Source organism: Phodopus roborovskii, unplaced genomic scaffold (assembly GCF_943737965.1).
Source record: "Phodopus roborovskii unplaced genomic scaffold, PHOROB, whole genome shotgun sequence".
Lineage (NCBI taxonomy): Eukaryota > Metazoa > Chordata > Mammalia > Rodentia > Cricetidae > Phodopus > Phodopus roborovskii.
This window is the reverse complement of record NW_026126616.1, coordinates 1,199,506-1,216,729: the sequence shown is the minus strand read 5'-3', so window position 1 is coordinate 1,216,729 and position 17,224 is coordinate 1,199,506. Positions and strand designations below refer to the sequence as shown.

Genomic DNA, 17,224 nt, shown 5'->3' with positions numbered 1-17,224 from the left:
CTGGGACTTCCTCTTCTGATGTTTGTGCCACTCTTAGGAATGATGTCTAACAACACTCCTGGTGAAGCCCCTCTGTTCTGTCGGGTAGTTTGTGAGTAATTTCTAACAATGCCCGGGGAAGAATATGACAGATGTGGGATGCAGAAAGAAGGGGGCGTCCTAGTTTTGTGAATGAGGGTACCAGTGGTGCCACAGAAACACATTCTTTAGAAGTTTGCTGCAATCGGCTACCTTACAGTCACAGTTGAGCATTCCACCCCAAGGGTGCTCTGGGCTTGGGGTGGCACATGGTGGCTGAAGCCCACAGAGGAGCAAAGCCACTCACCTCGTGGCCAGGGAGTGGAAGAGAGTGAAGAGGAGGCCAGGCTCCCATAATCCCCTTCATGGACATGCTGTCATGACCCCCACTAGGCCCTGCCTCTTAAACACTCTAGGCATCACGCCTTTAACACTTGAACCTGTCATCTCAGCAGTAGAGAGGTTGAGACAGGAGGACCAGGAGTTTGAAAGCAACCTGGATTACAGAGCAAGACTCTGTTTCAAAACAATAAAACTACCATAAAAAAAAAATACAGTGTCTGTGATAAGACTGGCCCCAAAAGCTTGTCTTCTTCCTTAGAATCTGGAATGGGGGACATAGAAATATACTGCAAGGGCCTTCCAGGAGGGCTGGGGTGGGGGTGAGGATGTCTGCAGACAAAAACACTTCCGCATAAGTCTGAGTTCAGTCCTGACCTCTACCTGCAGGTGGTGAGATGCACCCCAACAATAATAGCAATTATTATGTTTTTATTTCAAAAGCAAAATTTACAGTTAAAAACAAAAACAAACAAACAAAACAAAAAGAAGGGACTGGGGAAACAACTAAGTTGGAAGGTCGCCGGAGAGGCACATGTCTGTAATCCCATACTAGGGAGCCAGGTTCATGCATCCCTGGCTCACCTACCAGCCAGCCTAGCTGGATCAGAGGCTGAAATAGTTCTGAAAAAGTCCTCGCCTCAAAATTAAAACAAACAAACAAACAAATGGGGGGAAACAACTGAGCAAGACGCCCGACATTAATCTCTAGCCTCAACACACATGCCTACCCCCCAAACATGTACACACACACACACACACACACACACACACACACACACACAAAAGGACACTAGAACACCTGAACACATGAAGAGTAGCGCCTGAGTCTCATTAAAAGCCCACTGCACATCAGGTTCTTTTTCACTTATTATCTTAATCCTTACAATAGTCTTGTAAGATAGAGATAACTACTCCTATTTTACAGAGAATGAAGCAAAGGTTCCTAAGATTTGAGAGGCCTGCTTAGTTTCTCCCAGCTAAGACATGGTGGAAGCAGGTCTCAGAGCACAGAGACACAGGCAGAGAGAGGGGAAAGTGTGGGGCTGACCTGGGGTCCGCTGGCCACCCACGTGTTCTGAGACCTCGGGTAAGCCAACCATCATCCTATGAAGCCTGCCTGCCTCGGCCAGTGCTGGTACAAGGGGCTATCTTAAGAATTGAGATGAAGTCCACTATGGGGGGTACTGATGACATGGAATGGCTTAGTGTGGCCCTCTGAGAAGCTCCCACACATTCTGATTCCAAGGACAATGGGCACATGTTCCCAGTCATGAGGCTCCTAGTAGCGTCAGACCCCAGGAAAGCCAGGGCCAGGATAAAGGGCACTTAAAGGGAGATGGACATTTAGGAAATGCTATTTCACCAGATTCCTAATTACACTTTTATCTCCAAGCTAGCTCTTATTCCTTCTTCCATGTTCATGTGCTGCTACATGTTTCCCTGTTTTTATTTTATCCCTGCAGGCCAGAAGAGGGCACCAGATCTCATTACCAATGGTTGTGAGCCACCATGTGGTTGCTGGGAACTGAACTCAGAACCTCTGGAAGAGCAGGCCGAGCTCTTAACCTCTGAGCCATCTCTCCCATCCTGACAGACTGAATTCTAATATGCAAACTCTTCCTTTGTCTTTCTGTAAGAGTTTTAAGATAGAAATGGGCTTATGCAGATAATACAGGATTTTGGTTTGTTTCATCTTTTTTAAAATTTAGCTTTATTTTACTTGGTGTGTGTGGGTATTTTGCTTGCCTGTATGTATATGCACTGCTTGTTTCCTGGTGTTCATGAAGGCCAGAAGAGGGGATGGATGCCCTGGGACTAAATGGCTGTGAGCAGCCACGTAGGTGCTGGTGATTGAACGTAGGTTCTGAAAGAGCAGTCTTAACCACAGAGCCATTTCTCCAGCCCCAGTTTTATTTGCTCTTAAAAATGGCACATCAGCCAAGTCTCCAGCTCTCTGTGTACCCAAAGGGACACTGAATCCTGTTCCTTAAACATTGCAAAATATCTTAATATCTTAAAATTTATCAGAAATTAAGTTGTCTAATAAGTTTACTTCTTTTAGCAAGTTTTAAAATTCTTATAAAAGTTCTAACCATCATATAAAATATTAGCCTTTAGAGAACCTTTGTCAGGCCCCCTCTCAATCCCTACCCACCCACCCCACCCACCCCCAGACCTTAGAAGTTTCAGGTATCCAATTAAAAGGCAGTAAGTGGAATTAGCAATGTGCTGGGATAGGCCACAGGGCACTGACCACCCATCTTCAGCAGGAGAGAGGAGAGCGCGGGGTCTGCTTACTTTACTCTAAGCGGTTTGCTGGCTCTGTAACACCTGTCGAGTAGAGCATGAAAAGTTCATTTGCAGTGCTTGCCTGGGCCACGCTGTACGAGTCTTTGCGTTCTTTTTCTTCCTCTCTTCCTGTCTTTCCCATTTTTTTACTGAGTGTATTTGGACAGACAGGCACTCGCCCCTAAATGCCAGGTTGGGCAGACTGACACATACCTAGCCTCAAGGAATTTTCACTCTGTTGTGGGGGAGGGATGGGCATTAATCAAACCACATACCTTCCAGACTGGGGAACTGAATATTGACCTAGGTCCCACAAAGGCCTACAGCGCACCAAAGGGGCCTCACCCAGTCTGGAGTTAGCAGACCACATGCCTCTGGACTCATAGTGAGGTAAGAATGAGCATTCTAGGCAGTGGAAGCAGCGTGTTCCAGGTCCTGCAAAGCTAGAGATTGCGGTGCTCTGGAGAAAATAATTCTGTGGCTAGACCAGGGGCTGTAGGGAGACTTCTGGTAAGATGAGCTGGACCAGAGAATGCCTTGTAATGAATGATTTTGACAGCAGCTTAGAAGCAGTGGGAAGCCACTGTAGCATTCTCAGGACAAACTGTTAGTGACCAATGCAATGTCATCTGTCTCTGTAGGAGCAATGCAGTCATATACGTGGTCGCTGACATACACAGTGACGACAGCTGCTGGGTCCCCAGCTGAGAACTCCCAACAACTTCCCTGTATGAGGAGCACCCATGTGCCTTCTTCTTCTGTCACACACAGGATACCAGTCTACTCCCACAGAGAGGAGCACGGGTAGGTGACTTGCTCGGCACTGAACTTCAGAAGGGTTCAGAAATCCTCGGATTACAGGACAGGCTACCCTCTGGTTAGTCTGCACACCTTACTCAGCTATAACCTTACAGAACTGTCTGTATCACCCCCACAATATGCAGATAAGAAAGGAGGGAAGGGCGAGTGGCCCCACAGCTCCCCAAGGCAGCTGGCACCTTGTGGAGCCCTAGCTGAGCATGTCTCACTCCAGAACTGGAGTGCCAGGCAGTCCCCTTCCCAGCAATCCCGTGTAGCCCTCTGCTCACAGTGTGTCCTTGTCTCTTTGGACTCTAGTTAGAGGTGATCTCCTCCTCCTGTGGTAAGAAGGACTCTAAAGGACAGTGTGCTCCAGGTATTACCTGACCTTGAGCAGCCCTTGGCTTGGCGCTCTGTCTATCAGGAGTCACCAGCTACTCTACACTCACTGAGCACTGGAATACTCTTGACATTGAGGAGAATGACACAGTGCTGGAGCTCCTTGCGGGCCTGCAGACTGGCTGTAGAAGTCCCCAAATAGCTGGGTGCAGGAGCATCTTGGGCAACTCCCACATGGGTGGCCCAGCAGAAGGTGGAAGACCTGAATGTGTGCATGGGCCTGTAGGTCAGTATGTGCCCACGGTTCAGATCCCCTGGGATCTCCATGGGCAGTCATTATTCCCCGAGGCATTTCCCTACATAATCTCAATGCACTCTTAGAATTGCATTTCAGACCTTTTCTTAATCTACCAGGGTGTTAGAATAGAGATTCAAAAGGCCACAGGTCCAGTTCTTTGCCAGGACAGTCTTAGGATACGCAGTCATGGTAGTGGCAGCCTGTGTGCATGTGTGATTCTCCCCTCTCCCGTGTGCATGTGGCATTGCCCTCACATGAGTGGTCCCAGTGTAACCCTGCGCATCATTTCACAAATGTGAAAAATGGGACCATGAGTAGCTCCAGGTCACACTGCTAGACAGTGGCAAGGCGTGGCTCAGAACCAGGGGCCTGGGCTGCTGCTTCTCAGCATGAAGTTCTTTTGGCTGTTCACCACCACGGCCCAACAAAACATCCAAGTGATGCAGAAACCCAAAGTCCAAAGCAACAGCCTTCTCCCAGTTGACTGCAAGATGCGCCATGGGCTTTTGACCCAATGGGAGGAGAGGTTTCCATCATAGTAACATTTTAATCAAAGCCAGATTGCACCCCCTGAGCGCACACTTGCCAAGAATGCAGAGGGAAAAGGAAAACCGACCTGGGGTTTTAGCCACCACAGCAAAGCCAATAGGGTGGAGTGGAAGGAATCAAGTAGACAAGTAGAAGAAAAACGGGGGGGGGGGGGGGGGACAAAAAGAAAAAAGAGATGACTTTTTTTAAGGTGCCAAACTGACTGTTCTCTGTTATGACTCACAGTATTCATTGTGCTCGCTGAATTTCAGGTACACAGGAAGCTATAACTACGGGAGCTATGGCAACCAGCATCCTCACCCAATGCAGAGCCAGTATCCAGCCCTGCCTCATGACACGGCCATCTCTGGGCCACTCCACTACTCCCCTTACCACAGGAGCTCTGCACAGGTGAGTGTAGGGAAGGAGATCTTGCTGGCTCAGAGTACTTGGTGCCCAATCAAGTCAACTAAAACAGTTAATAAGTCCATTGTGTATGCCACCTAGGTCCCCAAGGACAGTCAGCTCTGTCCTTGCCCTCAAGTGGTAACTGGCCTTGGGTGCTTGTGTTAACGTGTCCCTTTCTCTTATACATCCAAGTTGCTTAGTGGTTCTCTGAAGTTCTTGACTCTATTTGACCTCTCTGATGGATCCAGCTAGCTGTGTTTCTGTTGGCCCATTGGACATTCTAGTTATCTTAGACACCCTCTTATGTGTTGTCCCAAGCACGACCAACTGATCTTCAGTTCCATTCAATTGTTTGGTTTGGTTTGGTTTGAGACACATGTCTCTTTCTACATAGTCCTGGCTATCCTGGAACTCACTGTAGACCAGGCTGGCCTTGAAATCATGGAAAGCCATGCCCCCCTGCTTTCTGAGTGCTGGGATTAAAGATGTGTGTCACCACACTCAACTGCAATTCTGTATTCTAAAATGTCATTGACATCCCGGCTGTCCTGCCTTAGCTCAAGGCCTTCCTAACTTAGGTAATAATTGGCCTTCATGATGGTCTCTGTCTCTAAAGTTTGTCCTGTCTGCAGCTGCAGGGGTCTTTTGAAAAAAAGAAAAACAAAACGTTGAGTCTGGTGCCATATTTGCAGTTCTTTCCTCAGCTTACATCTCAATATTCAGTTCTTTCCTGGCTGCCCTACCACCCTCTATGCCATGTAGAGCCACGTAGATCCATGTAGGGCCATGTAGATCCATGTAGGGCCATGTAGATCCATGTAGGGCCATGTAGATCCATGTAGGGCCATGTAGATCCATGTAGAGCCATGGCAGCTGAGCACATTCCCACTGTGTGTACTCCATGTAACCACGTCTCCATCTGCAGGCACTGTTCCCCAAGCTGGGAATCTTTCTGCTTATCATCCAAACATCTTATGGCCTTGTGCATCTCCTGAGAGAAACCCCCTTCCTTTCTCCAGGCCCAGACCCGCCTCTCTGTGGGCTTTCTCTTTCAGTCACACTTCCCATACCAATGCCAGTGACTTCTAACTCTGCAGGAGTCCCAAGCTCCTCCAAGGCACAGGTTAAGTCTCTGTTCCCAGGTCACAGCACACAGACCCCATCAATAGGTCAGCTTGCTTCTTGCAGACACTGCAGTATGGCAGGCTCATTCCTGAGCTCTTTGCATACACTCTGGGTAACCTAGTAAAAAAGGAAATGGGACAGAGTGACTTGTGCAGGGACAGAACCCAGGAAGTGTGACTGCTTTCTCGTGCATGAGTTCCACCTTCCACTGTGTCCCAGATGGGGCTCTCACTTTTTGGGGTGGACGGAAGTAGCTGTAGGCAGAACCAATGGTTGGGTTAGGCTAAGTGTACCATAGGTGGTTTGTGCCAGAGAAAGCGAGTTCTCAGGCCCCATAGGATAAGCACAAAGGGGGGCTGGTGTGGGCAGGGGCCTAGGGGGCAAGGGCAGGATGGAGGCTGTGTGGAGGCCACATTGCATCAGCCTGCAGCACATGGATATGCCCCCAAGGGACATCCTGAAGAGAATGTATCCACAATACACAGGCACTCAGGATAAACAGGCATCTGTTTTGAATGCCACTTCAATACCAAGGGGAACCCTGGTTTAATCCCAAGACAAGCTAAGAAGTTGATCCCACTAAGTCATCACCTGGGGCATTCATTAGAGAACCCTGACTGCGTCAGAGAGCAATGCCAGCTCCTTGAGTGCTGCCTCTCCTGGGAGCAGAGCATGTGTGCCTCGATTCCCCTGAATGACCGAGGTTCTGTCTGGATTACACTCAGCACCATCAGGCGCTCATTCATTCACTCAGTCTTCCACCCATTCCTTCCTCAGTGGTTGCTGGGAGCCTGCTCTGTGCAGCTACAGCTTCCAGGAGAACCACAGGGAGGGAGGCAGAAGCAGCCTGCTTTGAGGGGCTTGCACTCCAGCCTAGAGTCAGCATCACCACACCACTGCTTTGGCTGTCATCGTCCTTCCTTCTCTACTGCCTCATGCCCCTGCCCCAGGAAATTTCAGGAGCTCTTTTTGGAGGTGATAGTTTTAAAACCATCACCATAAAAAGAAACCAAGTTGTTCTTAAAGCCCACAGAGACCCTGGTGATCAAAGATAGGTCTGTAGTGTCCGCTGTGGAAGCCACAACAGTACCCAACTGGGTCCCTTATCATTCAATAGCTGGTCTTAATAGAGATAGATGGCCACGAACTAAGCTACAATCAACAGAAAAACCCTGTGTATACAGATGAAGACTCAACCAGCCTCTACGTGATCTTGCCTTGTGGCTCTCAGATAAGGGCTTTCCATACCCTACCACCTCCAAAACACACACACACTCTCTCTCACACACATACACGCACACACTCACACACACACACTCACACACATAGACACACACACTCACACACACACACACACTACACTTTATAGTGCACAGCTTAGTTAGTCTCCATCTGTAAAGTGGGGTGGGTAAAAGTTAATTATATCATATCTCTGTCCAAGTTGTTGGGTGAGGTCAGTATTGAAGTGTCCCTCTTAGGGAAGGTCCTACCCAAAAACAAAGCAGCCTTTGTTTCATTTCCCATTAACATTTAAGCAACTCACACTTCTGGGCACTTTGAAATAGATGGGCTCATCCATTCCCATAACTTCCTCAGAAAGACTGCATTTTCTCCCATTCTTAAAAACAAAGCAGCAAGGGGCTGGAGAGATGGTTCAGTAGGTAAGAGAATTTACTGCTCTTTTAGGGGACCCTTGTTCATTCCCAGCACCTACATGGCAGCTCATGCTCGTCTGTAACTCCAGGGCTTCAGACACCCTCACATAGATATATCTGCAGGCAAGACACCAACGATCATTAAATAAAAATAAATCATTAAAAAAAAAGAAGAAGCAGAACCTCAGAAAGTCCATATAACCCATTCAATAAAGCACACTTGAGTGCAAATTCTTAAGTCTCAGCCCCAGCCCCATGCCAGGGACTTAAATCCACTGTGTTGCGGGGGCAGCAAAGCCTAGAGATTGGCACTGGTATCATCACTAAATGTCAAGCTCCAGGAGAGAAGACACATGCACATCCAAGTTCTTTGCTTTAGGTTGGGTGTGCAAGGCTGAAATCCATTGTAGGGTTGAGTAGTCTTAGCTTTCCAGATCAGAGGTCAAGTAGTCTCAATCCCCCGTGAATGGGTAACTCTTCACTACAGGCAGCATGGATGGCTAACTTCACTATAGAAGGTTCATGTGGATGAACCTTTGTTTTGTGTGTGTGTGTGTGTGTGTTTTTTTTTTTTTTTTAAGAAATCTTCTTGCAACAGGCACACCCTTAATCCCAGCACTCAGGAGGCAGAGGCAGGCAGATCTCTGTGAATTCCAGGACAGCCTGGTCTACAGAGTGATTTTCAGGACAGCCAGAGCTACACAGAGAAACCCTGGCTCAAAAAGCTGTCGCCTTCACCCCGCCCCCTGAAAAAAAAAAAAAAAAAAAAAAAAAAAAAAAAAAACCAATTGCTTCTCAGCAGACCGCAAGACTATTAGGTTGGCTTGGAAGAGTCATACATCCTTGGACTGTGATATTCACAGGCATTCCATAAGTATGTGATCAAAGTAATCCGAAGCCACTTGCTTTCCCCACAAATGTGAGGATGCTTGGGGAGAGTACTTACTTGCACAGCTTGTGTTTGCTGATGGTCAGTGTGAATGTGAACCTCCAGTACAGCTTGAACTTCCTGAACTGAACTCATGGGTGGGACATTTCTGACCATGCAATCCTTACCCTGTCCTCAACCATAAATGTGAACATGGCCCAAGTATGTGTTCAAAAGTCATGTGAGCAACCAGCATCCATACATGTGGCTAGGCATGCCCTCCATGAGACAGGAAAACAGTTCCTTACTTTTCGTCTGGATGGCTCAAGTGCAGCATGTGACACAGCATGATCTTCATCTGGCTGCTCCAACCAGCCCACTGCCAGGGGTGCTACAAAATTTTCTTAGGGTACTCCACCTTGGGATAACATCTTAAGCCAGAGTAAATGAACACACACACACACACACACACACACAGAGAGAGAGAGAGAGAGAGAGAGAGAGAGAGGGGAGAGAGAGAGGAAGATAGTTCAGTAAGGTGTTTGCTTGAGTTTGTTCTTAGGACCCATGTTAAAAAGAAAGGAAGGAAGGAAGGAAGGAAGGAAGAAAAAGAAAGGAAGAAAGAAGAAAAAAAGAAAGGAAGGAAGGAAAAAAAGAAAGAGAAAGAAAAGGCTAGATGTAGTGGAATGTGTTTATAGCCCCAATACTGGGGAAACAGAGGCAAGCACATCCCTGGGACTCACTGGCTAGTTAGCATACTTGGCAAGTTCCAGGCCAGTGAGAAACTCTGTTTCAAATAAAGAAAAAATGGTAGACAGCACTAGCAGAAAACACCTGAGGTTGTTCTGGTCTCCATGCAATGCACACACATGCAGACATATGCCACATATGTATATGTGCACACTCACATAACAATCAATCATAATGTTGCAAAATCTTTGAGTGCAGAGCTAGTCTCCCTGGGTTCAAATCCCAGCTCTGCCTCTGGTTAGTTCTGAGCTTCGATTTATTCATCTGGAAAATGGAGATAAGTTAGAATATCCATGTCACATGGTTGGATAGTTAATGAAGATTAGAATAAGATCTGGCTCATAGTTAATACGATTTGCATTTATCATTCCCCTTGGCATCATGCCCATTATAATCGTATTTTATTTTATATAATTACACAATTAATATCTGTTCTCTGTGCTGCACTGGCTCTGCAGAGGCAAGAGCTGGGCTCTTCTCATTCTCACACTCCCAGGATCCAGCAGAGAGCTCATCCTTGGTGATCGCCCAGAATGTAGTCAATGAAACAAATGAGCCTTGTTTGAACACTAAGCTGTTATGTGGCCTCAAGCAGGCCACTGCCCTCACCTGTAAAATAAGTACTTGGATGTTCCAGTCCATTCCTGCGGCTCTGGGGATCACTAATAGACTACAATCCTATACCCTTCAAAAATGAAGAACATGGCCAACACATTTTGAAAACTTACAACAGGGTCCGCACCAATTCATTTTATTAATCTTGACCCTAAGAGCTCAGCAGCTGTGGACTGTCTGACAAAGAGTTTGGGGAGCCATGTCCTTCTTCGGAAGAAGTCAAGGGGACAGCTGCTGGGGGCAGCCGCTGGCAGGCCTTGAGCACAGTGAGAACTGCCTTTCATAGGAAAAGTTTGCACTCCTGACTCAGCCACCTTTCACCCCTGCCCAAGCAGCAGGCCATGTGGTGAGGGGCAGGGATAAAGGGCTCACTCTTCCCTTTCCAAGTGCAGGAAAGCCCGCCCCTGGATAGGGAGTCACTTCCCAAAATAGACTTCCTAATACAGTTCCAAAGAGGCCAAGAGTCAGTCACTACCAAGATCAAGATGGACTTACACCATAGCCTCTTGGTGACTGCTTTAAACACACACACACACACACACACACACACACACACACACACACACAAACACACAAAGAGGAGTCAATAACATCCCTCATACACTCCTTTCAAGAGGTAGAAACTAGTGATTTATCTTATCTTAAATCATTAGCAGCAAGCAGCTTGTGATTTGACCCAGAGGTTGGTAACTTCCTGTCATGAGCTCTCAACAAAAGCTCCTTTATTCTGGCCGGAGCTCTTGGTACCCAGAGTTTGTACCCAGCATGCTTGGGGCCTTGCATGAAGCCAGATGTGAAGTGTGAAAGGTGAGGTGGATGCTGCTGTGCAGTCTCTGCCTCTCCCAGCACTACACAGAAGTTTTCATCGGCCAATTAGTCATTAGGCCAAGCAGGCACTTCCACTAACCCCCTTCAATGGTCTCTTATACCACGGAGTAAGCAGTCACTGACTCATTTGCAATTAGCTGACCTAATGGGACCGAACTTTCCAAGCTGGTAACAGAATTGCATTGTCACACTGGAGATATTTTGAGCCCGTCTCATCTCCAGGCAATTGCCCTTTTCATTCTATGACACAACCTCTGGGCCCAGCTGTGCTGAGGGTCGTCGATGAGGCACAACAACGACAGACACTCTTGCTATTGGTGGGAAGACATTCCACCTACCCAAGCTGAGGCCAGAGAGGACAGCAGGCTTCCAATAGCCTGGGTCAGCATTCCAAGGCCTAGCTCTGTGGAGGAGAGCTCTTGATGATGGAAGATGAGGGTTTGCAAATTGTAGGTAGGCCAAGTTTAGGTCAGTCAGGCTGATATGGGGAAATTGTGTCACCCAGGTCTGGATTTTTGTGGTGCTCTGTGTCACCAGGCATGACTCCAACTTTTCCCATTTCTGCAATACAAGTTTAGATTTCATGCCCCTAAGGTTCTTTCTATGAGGAATGTCCCAGTGTACATTTACCAAATATGATTAGCACCTGTTAAGTACCAGGCACTGTACCAAATTATGGGGACATACTCTGAACAGAAGAAAGCCCCATAGGGAGCATCTGAATGTAAGCCAGTGCGGGAACAGCTGCTAGGCAGGGTGGGGGCATTTGGTTTCTCGAGATGGGATGTCCAGAGAAGCCGCACTAGGGTGTTAATGTCTGAGCGGATAGCTGGAGTGGGGAAGAGGCGGGTGTAATGGGAACTGGGGAAAAGGGTAGTTTAGGAAGGGCCTATGGAGGCACCTGCTCAGTGTAGCCCTAGAGGAAAAGGCAGACCTCTGTGCCAGCACAGTCCCAAAGTGGGGCCAGGAAGACATGCATCCAGCTGGTTCGCTTCGAGGAGCATCATTGATGTTTTTTAATATTATCTTTTCAGTACATCTGGGTTCTTGATTTTTTTTTTTTTTTTTTTTTTTTTTTTTTTCTTCTTCTGAGAATCTCCATTCACAGGCCTGAGGACCCACTATGGCTCCGCCCAACAGTGTGCTGGGGCCTCCTTCTGCACAGCACATGGGTCCCTGCCAGAGCTGCAGATCTGATTTGGGATTATGAAAAGCTTGGCATGCTGTCTGCAGTCTCCCTGGCAACAGCATTTGGTCCTTCTCCCTGGAGTTCCCAGACACCTCCTACACCCTCTTTCTTGACTGTTCTTTTCCTGTTCAGCAGCTGTCCTTTGCTCTGTAAGCATGAGGTCTTGCCTGAGGGGAAAGCTCTCAGTACTCCACCTCATACCCCATTTCTTGAGTTCTGAGTAGCTAGCTCTCTTCATATATTCCAAGCCTCCTCTGCCTCCTGCTTCCCTGATTCCCCTGGGACCCAGCTCCAAGAGGCAGAGAGACTGCTTTGCCCACCCAGACTCTGGGAACAGCCATTGTTGACAGCCAGCACTTCTGCGGTCTGTCTAGACTTCAGCCTGTCTGCCTCCCTCACAGGAGGCACCCCCCCACACACACACCTAATCCCTGGGGGCTCCACTCTCCAACTGTCAGGGCAGACAGATGGGGGGCAGAAGAATCCACACACCCTCTCCTCCATGCTGCCCTTGTCATCCTTGTTCATTGGCTCCGTCCTTGCTGGCCCTAAGATAGCAAGGATGTCTGTGCTGGCTGGCCTGCAAACATGAACGCCAAAGGGAGCCTTAGCTCCTCCCACCCCTCCCTTGTGGTCACTCTAACAGGGCCTTGTTTCCATAGCCGTCCTTCTGACAGTGAAGAATGTAAAAGAAGGCCCCTCTCACTGCTAATTCTCTCTAGAGCTTCTCCCTCTGCTCGTCTCTTCTGAACTCCTTCCTCTGGATTCACACAGATCCCAGTCATTTACCATTTACTGCTTGCATATCTTCCAGGACTCCAGCGAATGTGAACCCAAAACAAAGATGTTCTTTAAATGACAGGCACTAATAATAACCTTTGAAGCTGGTGGCTTGCTTTCTCTTCAAAAGCCTGCTTGCGGCTGCAGTTCATGATTGAATTCAGCTGTAAAATGCTATTTTTAATGTCATTGTGTTTTACCTGGTAGTGCTGTCTTCTTGGGTTGATGGAATAGGACTTATCACTTCTCCATAGGTAACAATAAAACTCACACCCATTCAGCAATCACACTTAACTGGCATACTTGCTAGTGTGTATGCACAAAGACACACCCATCACCACCAGCACCAGCCACCACCACTCACCAGCCACCACCACCCACCATCATCCACCACCACCACCTAGTGCCAGCACCAACACCACCACCACTACCACCACCAGTACCACCCCCTCCCACCCTCTGTATTCCCAGCTGGGGATGATCCTCTCTTTGAATTTGACTTCTCAGAATATTGCAGACTCACAGTTGACAGTTAAATCACTCTGTGTGAGAGGAATACCAACCAGCCTCTGGCTATGAGAACCCCTGTGACTCTCCTACTGATTGCTTCCTTGGACCAAAGTGCACGTTTGCACAGAAGCTCACTGATTCCTTTCCATCAACTCCTGTGAATAGCATCTTGCAATTATTAGCTTCAATAAGATTGCCTTGGGTGCAGGCAGCTTCAAGCTAACTTTAATTTTGTGGACTTTCTTTCTCCTCCACAAGTACCCTTTTAATAGCCCCACTTCCAGGATGGAACCTTGTTTGATGAGCAGTACCCCCAGGCTGCATCCTACCCCAGTCACTCCCCGCTGGCCAGAGGTGCCAACAGCCAACGCATGCTACACAAGCCCGTCTGTGCATTCCACGAGGTACGGAAACTCTAGTGACATGTACACACCCCTGACCACGCGCAGGAATTCTGAGTACGAGCACATGCAACACTTTCCTGGCTTTGCTTACATCAACGGAGAGGCCTCCACTGGATGGGCTAAATGACTGCTTTCATAGGAATCCATATTTAATATTAATAATTAATAATAATAAACCCAATACCCACTCTCAAGAAGACTTTATCTCTATACATGATAACTCGCGGGCTGTTCCTAAGCATCCATTTTCCTAATGAACAAGAGGATGTCAACATGAGATGAATAGACTTTAGTTCAGAAACGGAACTTACTAAAAGTCACTGGGATTGGGCTCCTGTAGCCAAGCCAGGCTTGACTGCTTCTATAGAGCACTACTGTGGGCAGGCCAATCTGTGCCTTTCCCCTCTGTTCCATGACCTTGCATGGCAACCACTCCCTGTAGGGTACTTATTTTCTTGTTGACAAAGCTCTTTAGTCTTGAAGGATGGATACTGGAGCCAAAATCTGGTTTGTGTTCTTGGATTGGCACACCATTTACCAAGAGCATTTGCCTTGCCATGTCTGTCATCTCACTGTACAGTTACCAGCCCTCAGACATGTTATTCACCTCCCTACTTCCTGCTGGTGTCATCCCTACTTCCTGCTGGTGTCATTCCTACTTCCCGGAGTCCTAGGGCTAAATGGAAGTTCCTGAAAATGCTAAGTCACCTGTTCACTCACTTTTGCCATAGTACCTGCATTGTCTTGGAATGTAAGCACTGTTTTGAGGGACCGAAGAGGCCTGTTGTGTATTGCCTTTAGTTGATTGATGTCTGTAGGGACCAGTTCTTCTATGAACAAGGATTTGTCCTAAGTTTGCACAATGGCTAGCATCAGCAAAAGGCAGGAGAGGGTTTTCTTAAGTTCTGTGTGAAATGGCACTAAGTAGCATTCTCTGCCCTGGTGCTTTGTGAAGCTGGATGGATCAAACTTTCACTTAGCAAGCACCAAGTGTGAAAACAGCTGTCCTGGTTCCTTCATAAGACTAGAATACTTTCCGACACTTTGCTAGAAAAAATTCAAAGCTGTGCCTTTGAGTCTATACTATACTGTGTATGTGTGGAAATAAAAAAATGTATTGTACTTTGGGAAAAAAATTTCGTAGGTATTTTTTTGTCAGGTTTGTAGCTATTTGTAAGGTTTGTTAGAGATTAACATAGGTTTTCTTTCTGTATTATAAGATGCACCAAGCAATTATGGTGGACCTATTACCCTATGGGTAAGAAATAAATGGAAATATGACATCGGATGTTCTAGCAAATGTTCTGTAAATAAAATGTTTGATCACACCACCCAGTGTGATAATCATGTCTACAGCTAAAATGGAAATAGTTTTATCTGTACAGTTGTGCAAGATATGAATGGTTTCACACTCAAATAAAAAGTATTGGAATGACCAGCTTCCATTTGTTTGTTTTCCATTTGTACTTGATATGCCAGGTGTGTGTCTACAATATAAATAACAGTGTTAAATTTGGGGGACATGAGTAGCAGAACAAAACTAAAAGGTCTTACTGGGTGTGGTGGTACATACCTATAATCCCAGCATGCAGAAGGCCAAGAGTGGAGAATAGTGAGTTCAAGGCCAGCCTAGCTCTGGTCTTAAAAAATAAAAATAAACTAAACTAAAATAAATGGAATCAAGCAAATAAACAAGAAAAGCCTTTTATGACTGTGTGGTTTTGTTTATTCAGTTCCCTATCAACTTGCCATACAGTAACCATACCATTTGGATAGGCCCACACAGCATGAGTATAGTGCAGATAGCCCATTGAAGGCTTGTAGAGGACCCGTTCTACAAACTGGGATCTGCCCTGTGTTTGCCTTCTAGCTCTTGCAGAGAGTATCTTCCTCAGCACCAGCATCATTAAGTGTCCTCTGGTACCAAGTTGATTATGCTTTGATGATCAATGGGTGTAAATGTATTTCAAGTGTCTTGCTTTAATGAAAATAAACAGAAGAGTGGATTGCTGGATATATAACAGGAATAACACTCTTCTCCAGCACAATAGTTTTGATTCTGAGGCTGGAAACTATGGGGTGCAGTAGTGTGTTTCCATTTTGTCCAAATGTTGACAATCTAGGAGCTCCAGAAGCCTATGCACAAGTGACCGTGTTAACCCCAACCTATGAGAATGTGACAACTTAATTTGCATTTTGAAAGATTTATTTTTAAAGGCAAGCCTTTGTGTGCTATTACATAACATGCTTATACCTGAAAGATGATTTTAAGATGGAAATTATTTATGTTACACATAGCCTCCCTTAAATATATTCAGCTGTGGTTTTTTTTTTTTTTTTTTTACAAAATAGAACATAGATGTTGGATTGCATTCTTTCATGGTAAATTAGTTTGACCTTTAGTTCGCAATCCATTAGCTTTAAATGATGAAAGCAAGAGAGAGAATGAATGAAATTTAGAATTTAGCTACTGTTGAGAATAAACCTCAAGATGACATCCCTGTTGGTGTCTCAGACTTCAAAGCAAGTGCCATATAAACAAAGGTGTGGTATGTCTGACTTTCACTTAATGAGCACCAAAACAAAAGTAAAGACAAAACCCAAATAACAACAGCAGCAAACTACAAGTCATTATCACATTCTCTAGCCAGGTAACAGAATAAACAGCAGCCATTTACAAATAACAGCCACAAGCTCATTAGCTGCACAGCCCTTTAGGTGAAAAGTTGTCACCATTAATAAGAACCTGGGGCTGAGAGATAGAGAAGCGGTTCCATGACCTTTGCAGGTGGGCATATGCATGCCCCTCACAGCACAACCAGGAATGAGGGACACCAACAAAGAAAGCGGCTTGAGATGAGGGCCAGTGAGCACAGGGCATCCTCTTTGGGAGCTAAGGGCAGGTTTCATGTTCCCAATTGTGCTAAAATCTTCACTTTAAGAAATAGAAAGGCTCTGATTAAGAAAGGAAATAGCGGTTGGGGGGGGCAGGATTCAAGGTACCATCTCTCTGTGGTGGCTCTCCTCCAGTCACCTGAGTGCGGACAGGCAAGGCTGGCAGCTGGCTGTGGGGCCAGTCAGAGGAACAGCAAAAGACACCCTCAGCACCTGTCCTTTGCCAGGCCTCTCGTCATCCCTCATCTAGGTTGCCCTCAGAGAAGGCAACCTACACAAATCAGGGACGTTTGCCGTTGAGTAAGCTCCACCATGGGGTTGAAAGCACAAACCATTAGGGAGCCAGTGTGTCACTGTCATATGTCATACAACCTCCTCATCCCGGACCTGAAGCAGGCTTGTTAACTGGCACTGAAATTCAAAGAGCACGGCGAGCAGATTTGGGTGAGGAGAGTGGGCAGAGATTAGATTGGCAGCTGGGCAGTGATTGAGGGAGGCTTCTCAGGCTGGTGTCAACACTCAGACTGAGGGGCACGTCTGCAAGCTCAGCTGGTACACCTGCTTATCACCTCCAAAGACCCCACC

At 46.8% G+C, this 17,224-nt stretch overlaps 1 protein-coding gene across 1 annotated transcript in view; it reads left to right on the top strand.

Moving 5' to 3' along the window:
- The window catches only part of Rfx4 (regulatory factor X4), a 128,583-nt gene extending 114,202 nt beyond the window's left edge, over positions 1-14,381 (top strand). The window contains exons 16-18 of the mRNA XM_051206210.1: positions 3,291-3,453; positions 4,885-5,023; positions 13,599-14,381. Of these exons, the coding sequence (XP_051062167.1) occupies positions 3,291-3,453; positions 4,885-5,023; positions 13,599-13,871 (575 nt within the window). The 3' untranslated portion in view covers positions 13,872-14,381. The remainder of the gene's footprint in view (positions 1-3,290; positions 3,454-4,884; positions 5,024-13,598) is intronic.
- Positions 14,382-17,224: the final 2,843 nt, after the last annotated feature.